Source organism: Manis pentadactyla, chromosome 5, assembly GCF_030020395.1.
Source record: "Manis pentadactyla isolate mManPen7 chromosome 5, mManPen7.hap1, whole genome shotgun sequence".
NCBI classification, from domain to species: domain Eukaryota; kingdom Metazoa; phylum Chordata; class Mammalia; order Pholidota; family Manidae; genus Manis; species Manis pentadactyla.
The window spans coordinates 150,109,125-150,121,590 of NC_080023.1; the positions used below are offsets into that span (position 1 = coordinate 150,109,125).

A 12,466-nucleotide genomic window follows, 5' to 3' on the forward strand; every position below is an offset into this window, starting at 1 on the left:
TACTGAATTTTGAATGTATTGCCCTTTGGAGTTTCCAGTTCCTACAAAAGGACCAAGTTACCTCTTATTCTCACCTCTTGCTAGCTTCCAGAGGTGGTTGTGGTGCCCCCGCCTCCAGAGACATCCTGAATATGTGGTGCAGAACTTGGCTCCCACCTTGGAGCCACTGTGCCTGGTTGCCCGGCCTTCAAGGCCCTGTGTAGTGTGGCTCCATGTGGCCTTTCCTCCTTGCATTCACCTACACTTCCAGCATCGCTCGGGTCCAGTTCAAGTCCACCTCCTCCAAGAAGCACAGTACCACAGACTTCTGAGTGTGCCTCCATGGCCCAGGCTGGGGTGTCACTCTCATGGCTGAGGAGCCCAGAGCCTGTCCCTGCTCCTCTAGGAAGGCCCCATGGGCCACAAGCCTCTCTCAACCCTGCACTGACAGCCACAGCCACCGGTTTACTTTCTTGTTCTCATGATGAGTTGCTCATGAGAACAGGAGGCAGTGGACAGACCCACCCTCCAGCTGTGCCTCCCACCATAGACTACATTACCTAGAACCCTTTGTAGCTACGGGCAGCCTTATGACTAGGCTTTAGCCAAGGCGATGTAAGTGAAAATGAAAAGTGCAACTTTTGCTTCATGTCCTTAAAAATGAAGTTGCTTGCTCTCCATACTCTTTTTGTTTCTCCATGAGAAAAGACAGTGATCTGGCTTCAACCATGAGACCAAGAGTAACATCCTAAGGGACATTGGGACCACAAGATAGGAGGATACTGGGTCTCTGGACTAGGAAGACTGTTACATGAGAAATAAATGAACATCTACCTTATCTAAGACATTAAAGTTAGACACTTGTCTAATATGTCAGACTAGAAATCAAGTTGGGATCTAAGACTCCCACCATCTTCGCCTCTGAATCTGAGGCACTTCTCATGAGTCCTGGAAATGAGGACAGATGTGAAAGGAAAAGGAAGCTATTTAACACAGTAAGTGTGGATATAAAGAATGACATAATCCAGTTAGTTTTGTAGCAGAGCACCAGATGGGTCAGACTGGCCTTAGCTGGCAAGCTTGCCACCTCCTTTCTCCTCCATATCCCTGAATTCGGGGAGCAGCAAAGAACCTGGCCATCTCCTCAGACAGCAAGGCTGTTGGGACACTGCACCAAAGATGTGCTGGGAGCAAAAGGCGGTTCCTGGCAACCAGCTAAGGGCTGGAGGGGCTGTGTTTGCAGGAAAGGAGTTGTTGGGAGGTCTGTGGTCTCTGGCCAGTAGAGACAGAATACTAACAGCAGGGCCAGGGGAGGCCTAGGAGAGCCCTAGCCCTGGGATGGCTGCCCCACCACAGACAAAGGGAGAGACGTTTCCTCAGGGAGTCCAAGCTTTTATTACCTGATAATCCCAAGTGTGGTGCCAGATGGCGCTCTAGTCCCTTTACTCCCCACAGGGGAATGTGGGTGGTAGGAGAAGGGGGCAGGGTGGAGATGGGAGGGGTTATTTACAGAACAGGGAGGGAAAAGTAGCCTGACAGGTGGGAAGTATTGGGACAACCCATTTCTTCAAGAGCTCTGAGGCCTTTGTGCTTTTTTCTTAGTTGATGCTGAACTTCCTGGAATGGGTTTTGTGTTTCTTTTAGGAAAAGATGTATAAACCAAAGCACAGTACAGCCCAATATCCAGGCAGAGGATTTCACGGTTATCAATCCAAACATCACACTATTTAATTCCCCAATTGAATATTGGAAAAAGGATTATCAGTGCTAACACATTTACATATAAAATCTCCACCTATTAGGTAATAGAAGCCTATGTACCAATTTCTAAAACAGTTATAAGATATATACACAGTTTTGGGTATATTAACAAAATGGAATATTACAAAATATTAAAGGCAATTTTCCTGTCCAAAGGGATCTCATCGCCTCTTACTTGAAGTTGGCATAATCTGAGAATGCGTCAATATATTCCTGCACCACCTTGTAGCAGAACTCATACTGTTCCTGAAGAGTGAAAGGAGGAGAAAGCCAGGGTCACTGAAGAGAACACCATGCCTGCAGCTCCTAACAGACCCATTTTTCTAAAAATGGAAAACTGAGAGGACATGAATGTTTTTGGACCCCCATCTGAGCCCTGATATGCCTGCCAGAGTTCTGACAGCATTGGCCCTCTGGGCTGAGTGCTGCTATCTTGTAGAGATAGAGGCGACTAGAGAGGAGGATGACAGTCGTAGGCCTGCAGGTGGCTTTGTGTGGCCCACACCTCACCATGTCTTCCAGGCTGGAGGTACCTTGGTTCTCAAAGCCCCATCAACTTGCAAACTCTTAAAATTTACTTTTCTTTTCCCTTCAGACAGTTGCAGCTTTCTGGGGACCCTTTTGGATGTCTGTCCCTGTACTTGGTGGTTACTGCTTATTCAGACTGTCAGGAGTCAGACCTCCTACAGTAACAGGGAGCATAAGCAGAAGAGAGGAGACATTCCTGAGTCTCCCCACCCCAGGACCCATGGAGAAGCAGAGACAAGCCCCATGGGGCAGCAAGATACCCTCTTCTAGCCTTCACAAAAGCCATTGCATCTCACTGGTGACAAGAGTACACCCCCAATACTCTCACTGCCTCCCAAGGCTTGTTGTGTCTGGGGCACCTTGGGGGAAGAAGGGTCTGTGGTTACAGTCTTTGGACAACCAGATGGGTCCCCTGAAGGATTCCCCCTGAGCTGACCCTGACATATAAAGGCTGCAGACGGTGTGGTGGCATGGACAAATACATGGGGCAGCTTACCAGTGTCTGGACCATGTGTGGCCTCTGTAGCCGCAGGCTTTTAACGGTCTGGAAGACATCCAAAATGCCCTCTGCTTTCACCCGTTCCAGGACTGTGCTTAGGGCACAGAAGGTCCCCGTCCGTCCTGCCCCTGCGCTGTAAAAGAGCAGACACACTTAAGCACACTCGCTACATCCCTCTGCACTGATGAAGCAACTGATAGTGGCAATGTGTAGACAGAGGCTCCTGGGAGTGTCTGTCATCTGATGGAGCTGCAGGGGTGGGGACAGGAGGCCCACCTGCTCCTGTTCACTTAAGTCCCACACTCACACAGCCCTGGGAGGCAACTGAGCCCCTGCTGCCCTGCACAGCCACTCTGCCTGCTAGGGAACTCGCCCGTGGGACAGAAGAGCCTCACACTCACCACCCTCACCCAGCACTGAGTCTTCACTATCTATCTAAAAACTTGCCTGCTTGCCCTAACCAGCTGCTCACTCACATTAGAACTGTAGTCCTCTCTTTCCTTTTCTTGACAAACCCTGCCCTCTGCGCTGGTGTGCATGTGCTGATTCTTTTCCATGCCTCATTTTCTTCCCAAGTCCCAGGAATCCAGACTGACCATGACACTATGCACTCTGTTCAATGCCATCAGTTGATCCACCAGATCCTTAGTGAGTGCCTGCTGGTGGCAGGAACTGTGGTGGGCAGCAGTAACCCAGGTAAAATGCAGTATGGGAAGGAAAAAGAGGAACAGGAGTGCTACTAGGTAGAGTTGGGAGAGCTGCTGTTGTGAATAGGGTGTTCAGGGGGCTCTCTAACTGGGTGCTATGTGAGCAGAGACCGGAAGAAGGTGGGGAAGGCCCAGTGGCTGGCTGGGAGATGAGCATCTCAGGCACAAGGCAGGAGTGTAGACACACTCCTATAGATGCTGAAGCTGTATAGCTGGATCTGATGGATGGAAGGAAGTTAAATGGTGGGAGTGAGGTCAGAGCGCTCAGATCATGTTGGGCCTTGTGAGCTGCTGTTAGGATTCTAAGTTGAGGAGTGATGTGGTCTGACTGAAGTTTTAAAAGGACCTCTCAGGCAGCTGTGTTGAGAAAAGGTGGCAAGGATGGGAACAGGGAGACAGTGAGGCCAGTATAATTACTGGGGAGAGGAGATGGTAACTTGGAATGAGGGGCTCTGGTGGAGGGAGTGAGAAACACTGGATTCAGAATTTATTTTGCATGTAGAGCAATGTAGAGCATTAGATGTACATGTGAGAAAGAAAGAGAACAGGATGGCTCCAAGGCTTTTCACCTGAGTCACATGGGTGACTGAAAAGAGAAAGCTGTGGGAACAGCAGGCTTGGAAAGAAAGACCAGGAATCCTGATTTGAACCCTTTAAAGTGAAGACGCACATATGGAAATGCTCAGTAGGTAACGAGATATGTAAATCTGGAATTTAGGAGCAAGAGTGAACTCGTGATAAATATTTGGGAATTGATACTGAAACTGGAGGACTGGATGGGCTAACCTCAGGAAGTAACTATTAGCTGACAGAGAGGAGGTCCAAGGACCACAGATGGGCAGGAATCAGCAAAGGAGATAAAGGAACAATGATGAGGACAAAAACCAGGAGAGAAACGATGCTGAAAGTATTCCACAAAGAAGTGAGTGATCGATTGTGTGTAATGCTGATGAAGGTTAAGGATAAGAGACTGAGAAGTGACACTGGACTAGGCCATGTGACAATCATAGGTAGCCCTCAGTAGGGCAGCTGCAATGGTGTGTGCAGGCAGTGTTAACTGAAATGCGTTTAGAAAGAGTGGGAGGAGCGGAACAGGAGTGTTAGTAAGGACACATCTTTTGATGAAGTATTTACTATTAAATAAAGAGAAGCTTTACTATTAAGGAAAACAGAAATAGAGGGGTAGCTGGAGGGGAATTGAAAGCAAGAGTTGTTTTTTTTTAACATTAAGAGGCAAGAGTTTTTTTTAAATATTAAGATTATACCACATTTGTATGAAGAAGATAGTTATTCAGAGGAAAACCTGATGATTTAGGATAGTGAGGTTAAGTCCCTGAAGAGACAAAAGGGGATGGGACTGGTATCCAAATGAAGGGTGGGTGTGGCAGACAGGCTTTAGCATGGCCCCCACCCCCTGCCTCCTGGTGTTCATGGCCTAGAGTGATACCCTCCCCTCGAGTGTGGGTGGGACCTATGATGTGCTTCTATCTAACACAACATAGCCAACGGTGATAGGACATATACAATTACATGTATGTGATCATGTTACATGGGATCATAATGCTTATCTTGCAAGGAGACACCCTCCTTGAGGGCTTAGAAGAATCAGGCAACCACACTGGGAAGGTCCACATGGCAAGGGAATTCAAACAACAGAGACCGATCCTCAGCACAGCTACCCACAAGGAACTCAATGTTACGAACAACCATGTGAGCTTGGAAGTGTCTCCTTCCCCGGCAGAACCTCAGATGGGACCACAGCCCTGGCCAACACCTTGATGGCACTCTTGTGAGACCCTGAAGCACAGGACTCAGCTAAGACATGCCCAAGACTCCTGACCACAGGGACTGTGAAGTAAATGTGTGTTGTTTTAAGATGCTAAGTTTGAGGTAGTATAATTACACAGCAATAGACTGTTAATGTAGCTGGCTTCCGAGAGAGCTCAGACAACTCATCCACTGAACAGGAAGGAGGGATACAGAGTCCATGGCACCAATGCAGGCAGACGGGAGCAGTTGTGGAGGGAGCACATGTGGAAGTTCGCTCTGATTCCTTCTCTTTCTTTAGTCACATAGAAAACATGCTTGTCTCTTAAATATGAGGATGGGAGAGGTGTTGGAAGTTTGAGAGAAGGTATGAAATAATCATCTAGGACAAAGGGTGGCAAGCTTTTCTGCAAAGGGTCAGATAGCAAATACCTTAGGTTTTGCTGGAAAGAGACAAAATAAAATTATAAATGCACAATTGTGACTTCTTATGTGCTGGGCAGCAGTTGAGTTACAGAGAGCACCAGCTCTACACTGGGGCCTAGAGCAGTCATGGCCAATACAGACAATGAGCTTAGCTGTGCTCCAGTAAAACCTTCTGCAAGGACACTGACATCTGAATTTCATGTAATTTTCATGCCATGAAATATTCTTCTTCTTTTGATTTTAGAAACTCCATTAAAAAATATAGAAACAGTTCTTAGCTTGCAGGTGCACATAAACCCAGGTGCGTGCCTGGTTTGCCTGGCCCTGGTCCAGAAGAGAGGGCAATGCAGAAGGGCAGCACTAAGGGCAACCATGAGGCCAGTGGTCAGAAATGCAAAATGTAACACGTCACTTTCCTTCAGCCACATTCAGCTGTGCGCAGCAGGTGCGTGGTAGCTGGAGAATCTGGAGTTTGGCAAGGGAGGGTGACCAAGGCAGAGGAGCATGGGAGACGAAATGGTATGGGCAAGGGGTTTCTTTAGATATGCCAATAAATCCTTTCAATTTTGCCAATCCAATGGACCAAAAGCCATGTTTCATTATTTTCATTCTCGTTTCTTGAAATATGACTAGTAAGCTTTAACATCTTTTCATGTTTATTGTCTGTTTATATTCGTTGATGTACTATGCTACTTTTTCCTCTTTAAGACATTTTTTAAATGATTTATTTTTGTATAGGTAATAAATTAACATAGTTTGAATTTCAAAAAGGTTCAAAACAATGAAAAGTCTCCTTCCTACTCCATTTATTTGCCTTTCAGATTTCCTCCTGGGAGACAACCAAGGTCATCAGGTCCCTGTGTGTCCTTCCAGAGATGTTTCATGCATATCCCAGCTTAAACATACACATTCCTCCCATGTCCCAGTGCTTTTCTCACCAAACAATACATTAGAGGATCATCCCATCCCAGTATATATCAGATCCCTCATGAATATCTTACAGCTCTGTAGTATTGCACATATAATAGCTTATTGAATCAGTTCCCTATTAACATATGTTTAGATTACTTGTAATACTTTACTATTATAAGGAGTACTTCAATCCTTCTAATTATTTTATTTTGGCCACTTGAAGAACATTTACTGGATACATTCTTAGAATTTCCTTTGTTCATTTTTTCTATTTCAAAACCAATTGTAGGAATTTTTACTATATTCTTCCTTCCCTTTTTATAAAAGCAATACAAACTCATGGAATTTTTACCTAAAGTCCAATCTCTAACATGCCCTAAACAAGTCACCTTTTCCCCCAAATGAACACCCGTATCACCCTTCTTCTGTCAGGGCTCCAAGTGTTACCTGTAACCCTGCCTCAGACCTGTGAGACACCCTGACTCCTCTTTCACAACTATGGCCTTAGTCTTTGTCTTGTTCATTTTTCATCAAACTGCTTTTAGAAGAGTTGCCCTTTGCTTTTTTCCTGTTTCTTGAGGAGACCTAGCCCTCAACACCATGTTGCCCAACTGGTCTCTCCACTGTCAGTCTCCCCTGCTGCTCTCCTGTACCCACCATCCCGAACACTCTCCAGCCAAGTATCTTAACATTACTGGTTTCCTAGCACTTAAATGTTTGAAGTTCACACACACAAAGATCCTCTCTTATCATCTGGCCCATCCTCGTCATCAGACTTGACTGCCGCACCCACGCTCGCTGAGCTTCCCTCCCTGCCTGCCCCTCTCACTGTCTCCTGGGCCGGGGGAGTGATACCTGCAGTGCACAGTGATGGGGTGGTTCCCCGACTGCTGCTGCTGTTTCTGCACGGCTGCGATGATGCTGATCATGCCCTTCCCGTCGCTGGGGATGCCCACTTCAGGCCAGCCATGGAAGTGGAACTGCCGGATCTGCCGGCTCTTGTTCTCCTTTGGAAAAAGGGGCATCAGACAGGCACGGTCACCCTGGCTCTCCCTGCGGGCAGAGCCCCAGCCGCCTGCCACCTTACCCTGGTGTTGGTGACCAGAAGGTCTCTGACGGTGTAGCTCTCACATTCCTCCTCCTTCTTCAGCTCCACTGTGATGTCTCCATAGGACACCAGTCCATCGGAGGGCCAGTACTGGGCACACTTCTCCTGGGGGGACAAACAGGAGAGAGGTGAGGGGCTCTGAATACCGTGTGTGACAGAGGCAGGCTGCCCATGAGCTGCCTGCCCCTCTCAGTACAGCTACCTCTTACCCGACACACTTCATCTCTAGGGTATCAAAAACCCAGAGGGCCACTGCATTACTTATCATTCCAATTAACTTTTGATCCGTACAGAACATCTATAATTAAAAATTCTTTTGCCTGTGATAATCACTTAACCTTTTGGTGTTACTTATTTTCAGTCTAATTTGCAACACTGACAGGGTCTCTGAAAACCTGACCATCACCTCACAGCTGCATCCAATATTCAGTGGCAGAATACAGGGAGAGGAAAAGCAAGTATCTGATCTAATACCTTTTTTTGGTCCCTTGGTGTACTTCCACGTTGGATAGTTGCTAACATACTGTGAATCTAGGAAATTACTGCCAATCAGACAGCTAATCCAGAAAAACTGAACCCTATTACCTTCCCACCCAGCTATGGTGCTTCACCATAGACCAATTCACAGCCTTTTCTCTTTCTCTCTTTAATGTGCAATTGTACTCCTGCTTGTCCTTGCTAGTGAGCAGGGGATGATTAACTGTTTGTCTTTGTTCACACTTGGCTCAATTCCCTCTGTAGCAACTTTTGGGCAGGAGTTGCCCCTTTCAATCTTTGCATTCCCAGCACTTTGCACACTGCCTGCCTATGATAGGCTCTCAGTAAGTATCAGGTAAATGAATTTGTTCAATGTCTGCAGAACAAGTCAGGAAATAAATACACAAGTCAAATAAAATACAGTCATACTGTCTGTTTCTTTAGGGCATTTTTGGGGAATTCCTTAGATACTTCATTATTGGCAATTAAAAAATTCCCAACAATAAATGTACTCTACATTCATTAGAAAAGATTTGGGAAAATTAAGTAGAAAAATAAATAACACTTATAGTCTCTCAGTCTAAATAAAATCACTATTAAAAGTCCATTTTATTGCTTTTCATACATGTAATTATTCATCACCCCCTCTATAAACAACACTGAGTTCATTTTAAAACACAGTATTATTGAAATGGTGGGTCAAGGAGACATGTCATCGAAAAGTGCTCTTCTGTGTGGGCCCAACAGGAACCCTGGGCATGCCTTGGGGGTTGGGGCTTTGGGTACTCTTTTCAACGAGAGCAGCTTTTTGTTTGTTTGTTTATTTATTTTCTTAAAGGTATCATTGATATACAATCTTATGAAGGTTTCACATGAGCAACATTGTGGTTACTACATTCACCCATACTATCAAGTCCCCCTCACTCCATTGCAGTCATTGTCCATCAGTATAGTAAGATGCTAGAGTCACTACTTGTCTTCTCTGTGCTATACAGTCTTTCCTGTGACCTACCTACATTATATGTGCTAATCATAATGTCCCTTAATCCCTTTCTCCCTCCCTATCCAACCCCTTCCCCTTTGGTAACTGCTAGTCTCCTTCTTGGGCTCTGTGAGCCTGCTGCTGTTTTGTTCCTTCAGTTTTTGCTTTTCTGTTATACTCCACAAATGAGAGAAATCATTTCATACTTGTCTTTCTCCACCTGGCTTATTTCACTGGGCATACCCTCTACCTCCATCCATGTTGTTATAAATGGTAGAATCTGTTTTCTTCTTATGGATGAATAGTATTCCATTATGTATATGTACCACCTTTTTTCTATTCATTTACTGATGGACACTTAGGTTGTTTCCATGTCTTGACTATAGGGGTGAATATGTCTTTTTGAATCTGGGATCTTGTTTTCTTTGGGTAAATCCTAGGAGAGGAATTCCTGGGTCAAATGGTATTTCTATTTTTAGTTTTTTGAGGAACCTCCATATTGTTTTCCACAATGGTTGAACTAATTTATATTCCCACCAGCAGTGTAAGAGGGTTGCCCTTTCTCCGCATCCTCACCAGCATTTGTTGTTTATCGTCTTTTCGATGTTGACCATCCTAACTGGTGTGAGGTGGTATCTCAATGTGGTTTTAATTTGCATTTCCCTGATTAATTAGTGATGTGGAGCATCTTTTCATGTGCCTGTTGGCCATCTGAATTTCTTCTGTTCAGTGTCTGTTCAGATCCTCTGCCCATTTTTTAATCAGGGTATTTGCTTTTTGGGTGTTGAGGCATGTGAGTTCTTTATTTATTTTGGATGTTAACCTTTTATCGGATATGTCATTTATGAATATATTCTCCCATACTGTATGATGCCTTTTTGTTCTGCTGATGGTAAATTTTGCTTTACAGAACCTTCTTAGTTTGATGCAGTCCCACTTGCTCATTTTTGCTTTTGTTTCCCTTGCCTGAGGAGATGCATTGAGGAAGAAGTTGCTCATGCTTATATTCAAGAGATTTTTGACTATGTTTTCTTCTAAGAGTTTTATAGTTTCATGACTTACATTCAGGTCTTTGATCCATTTAAAGTTTACTATTGTGTATGGAGTTAGACAATGATCCAGTTTCATTCTCTTACATGTAGCTGTCCAGTTTTGCCAACATCAGTTGTTGAAGAGGCAGTCATTTCTCCATTGTATATCCATGGCTCCTTTTATTGTATATTAATTGGCTGTATATGCGTGGGTTTATATCTGGGCTCCCTAATCTGTTCCATTTATCTATGGGTGTGTTCTTGTGCTAGTACCAAATTGTTTTGATTACTGTGGCTTTGTAGTAGAGCTTGAAGTTGGGGAGCGAGATTCCCCCCCACTTTATTCTTCCTTCTCAGGATTGTCTTGGCTATTCAGGGTCTTTGGTGGTTCCATATGAATTTTGAACTATTTGTTCCAGTTCATTGAGGAATGCTGTTGGTAATTTGATAGGGATTGCATTGTATCTGTAGATTGCTTTGGGCAGGATGGCCATTTTGATGATATTAATTCTTCCTAGCCAAGAGCATGGGATGAGTTTCCATTTGTTAGTGACCTCTTTAATTTCTCTTAAGAGTGTCTTGTAGCTTTCAGGGTATAGGTCTTTCACTTCCTTGGTTAGGTTTATTCCTAGGTATTTTATTCTTTTTGATACAATTGTGAATGGAATTGTTTTCCTGATTTCTCTTTCTATTAATTCATTGTTAGTGTATAGGAAAGCCACAGATATCTGTATATTAATTTTGTATCCTGCAACTTTGCTGAATTCTGATATCAGTTCTAGTAGTTTTGGAGTAGAGTCTTTAGGGTTTTTTATGTACAATATCATGTCATCTGCAAACAGTGACAGTTTGACTTCTTCTTTACCAATCTGGATTCCTTGTATTTCTTTGTTTTGTCTAATTGCCGTGGCTAGGACCTCCAGTACTATGTTGAATAATGGTGGAACCCTCCTACACTGCTGGTGGGAATGTAAATTAGTTCAAACATTGTGGAAAGCAATATGGAGGTTCCTCAAAAAGCTCAAAATAGAAATACCAATAACAGTGGGGCACTCTTCCCACTTTTATTCAACATAGTATGGGAGGTCCTAGCCATGGCAATCAGACAACACAAAGAAATAAAAGGTATCCAGATTGGTAAGGAAGAAGTTAAACTGTCACTGTTTGCAAGTGACATGATATTGTACATACAAAACCCTAAAGAATCCACCCCAAAACTGCTAAAACTAATAACAATTCAGTAAAGTTGCAGAATCCAAAATCAATACACAGAAATCTGTGGCATTTCTATACTATATACTAACAATGAACTAGCAGAAAGAGAAATCAGGGAAACAAGTCCATTCACAATTGCATCAAAAATAATAAAATACCTAGAAACAAACCTAACTAAGGAAGTGAAAGGCCTACACCCTGAAAACTACAAGACACTCAGGAGAGAAATTAAAGACACCAGTAAATGGAAGAATTAATATTATCAAAATGGCCATCCTGTCTAATGCAATCTGCAGATTCAATGCAATCCCTATCAAAATACCAACAGCATTCTTCAATGAACTGGAACAAATAGTTCTAAAATTCATAAGGAACCACAAAAGACCTGAATAGGCTGAGAAGGAAGAATAAAGCTGGGGGGATTATGCTCCCCAACTTCAAGCTCTACTACAAAGCCACAGTAATCAAGACAATTTGGTACTGGCACAAGAACAGACCCACAGACCAGCAGAACAGAATAGAGACTCCAGATATTAACCCAAACATATATGGTCAACTAATAACACGATAAAGGAGCCATGGACGTACAATGGGGAAATGACAGCTTCTTCAACAGTTGGTGTTGGCAAAACTGGACAGCTACTTGTAAGAGAATGAAACTGGATCATTGTCTAATACCATACACAAAAGTAAATTAGAAATGGATTAAAGACCTGAATGTAAGTCATGAAACCATAAAACTTAGAAAAAAAACACAGGCAAAAATCTCTTGGACATAAACATGAGTGATTTCTTCATGAACTTATCTCTCCGGGCAAGGGAAACAAAAGCAAAAATGAACAAGTGGGACTATATCAAGCTGAAAAGCTTCTGTACAGCAAAGGACACTACCAATAGAACAAAAAGGTACCCTACAGTATGGGAGAATGTATTCATAAATGACAGATCTGATAAAGGGTTGACATCCAAAATATATAAAGAGCTCATGCACTTCAACAAACAAAAAGCAAATAATCCAATTAAAAAATGGGCAGAGGAGCTGAACAGACAGTTCTCCAAAGAAGAAATTCAGAT

The 12,466-nt window shown here is 43.7% G+C and overlaps 1 protein-coding gene across 8 annotated transcripts in view; it reads right to left on the reverse strand.

The window, feature by feature from the left end:
* Positions 1-1,682: 1,682 nt before the first annotated feature.
* The window catches only part of PTPRA (protein tyrosine phosphatase receptor type A), a 237,877-nt gene continuing 227,093 nt past the window's right edge, over positions 1,683-12,466 (reverse strand). For all 8 annotated transcript variants that reach the window (XM_036924666.2, XM_057502815.1, XM_036924667.2 and 5 more), the window contains 4 exons: positions 7,667-7,792; positions 7,435-7,586; positions 2,765-2,900; positions 1,683-1,986 (listed from right to left, as the gene is read on the reverse strand). In XM_036924666.2, the coding sequence (XP_036780561.1) occupies positions 1,912-1,986; positions 2,765-2,900; positions 7,435-7,586; positions 7,667-7,792 (489 nt within the window). In that variant the 3' untranslated portion in view covers positions 1,683-1,911. The remainder of the gene's footprint in view (positions 1,987-2,764; positions 2,901-7,434; positions 7,587-7,666; positions 7,793-12,466) is intronic.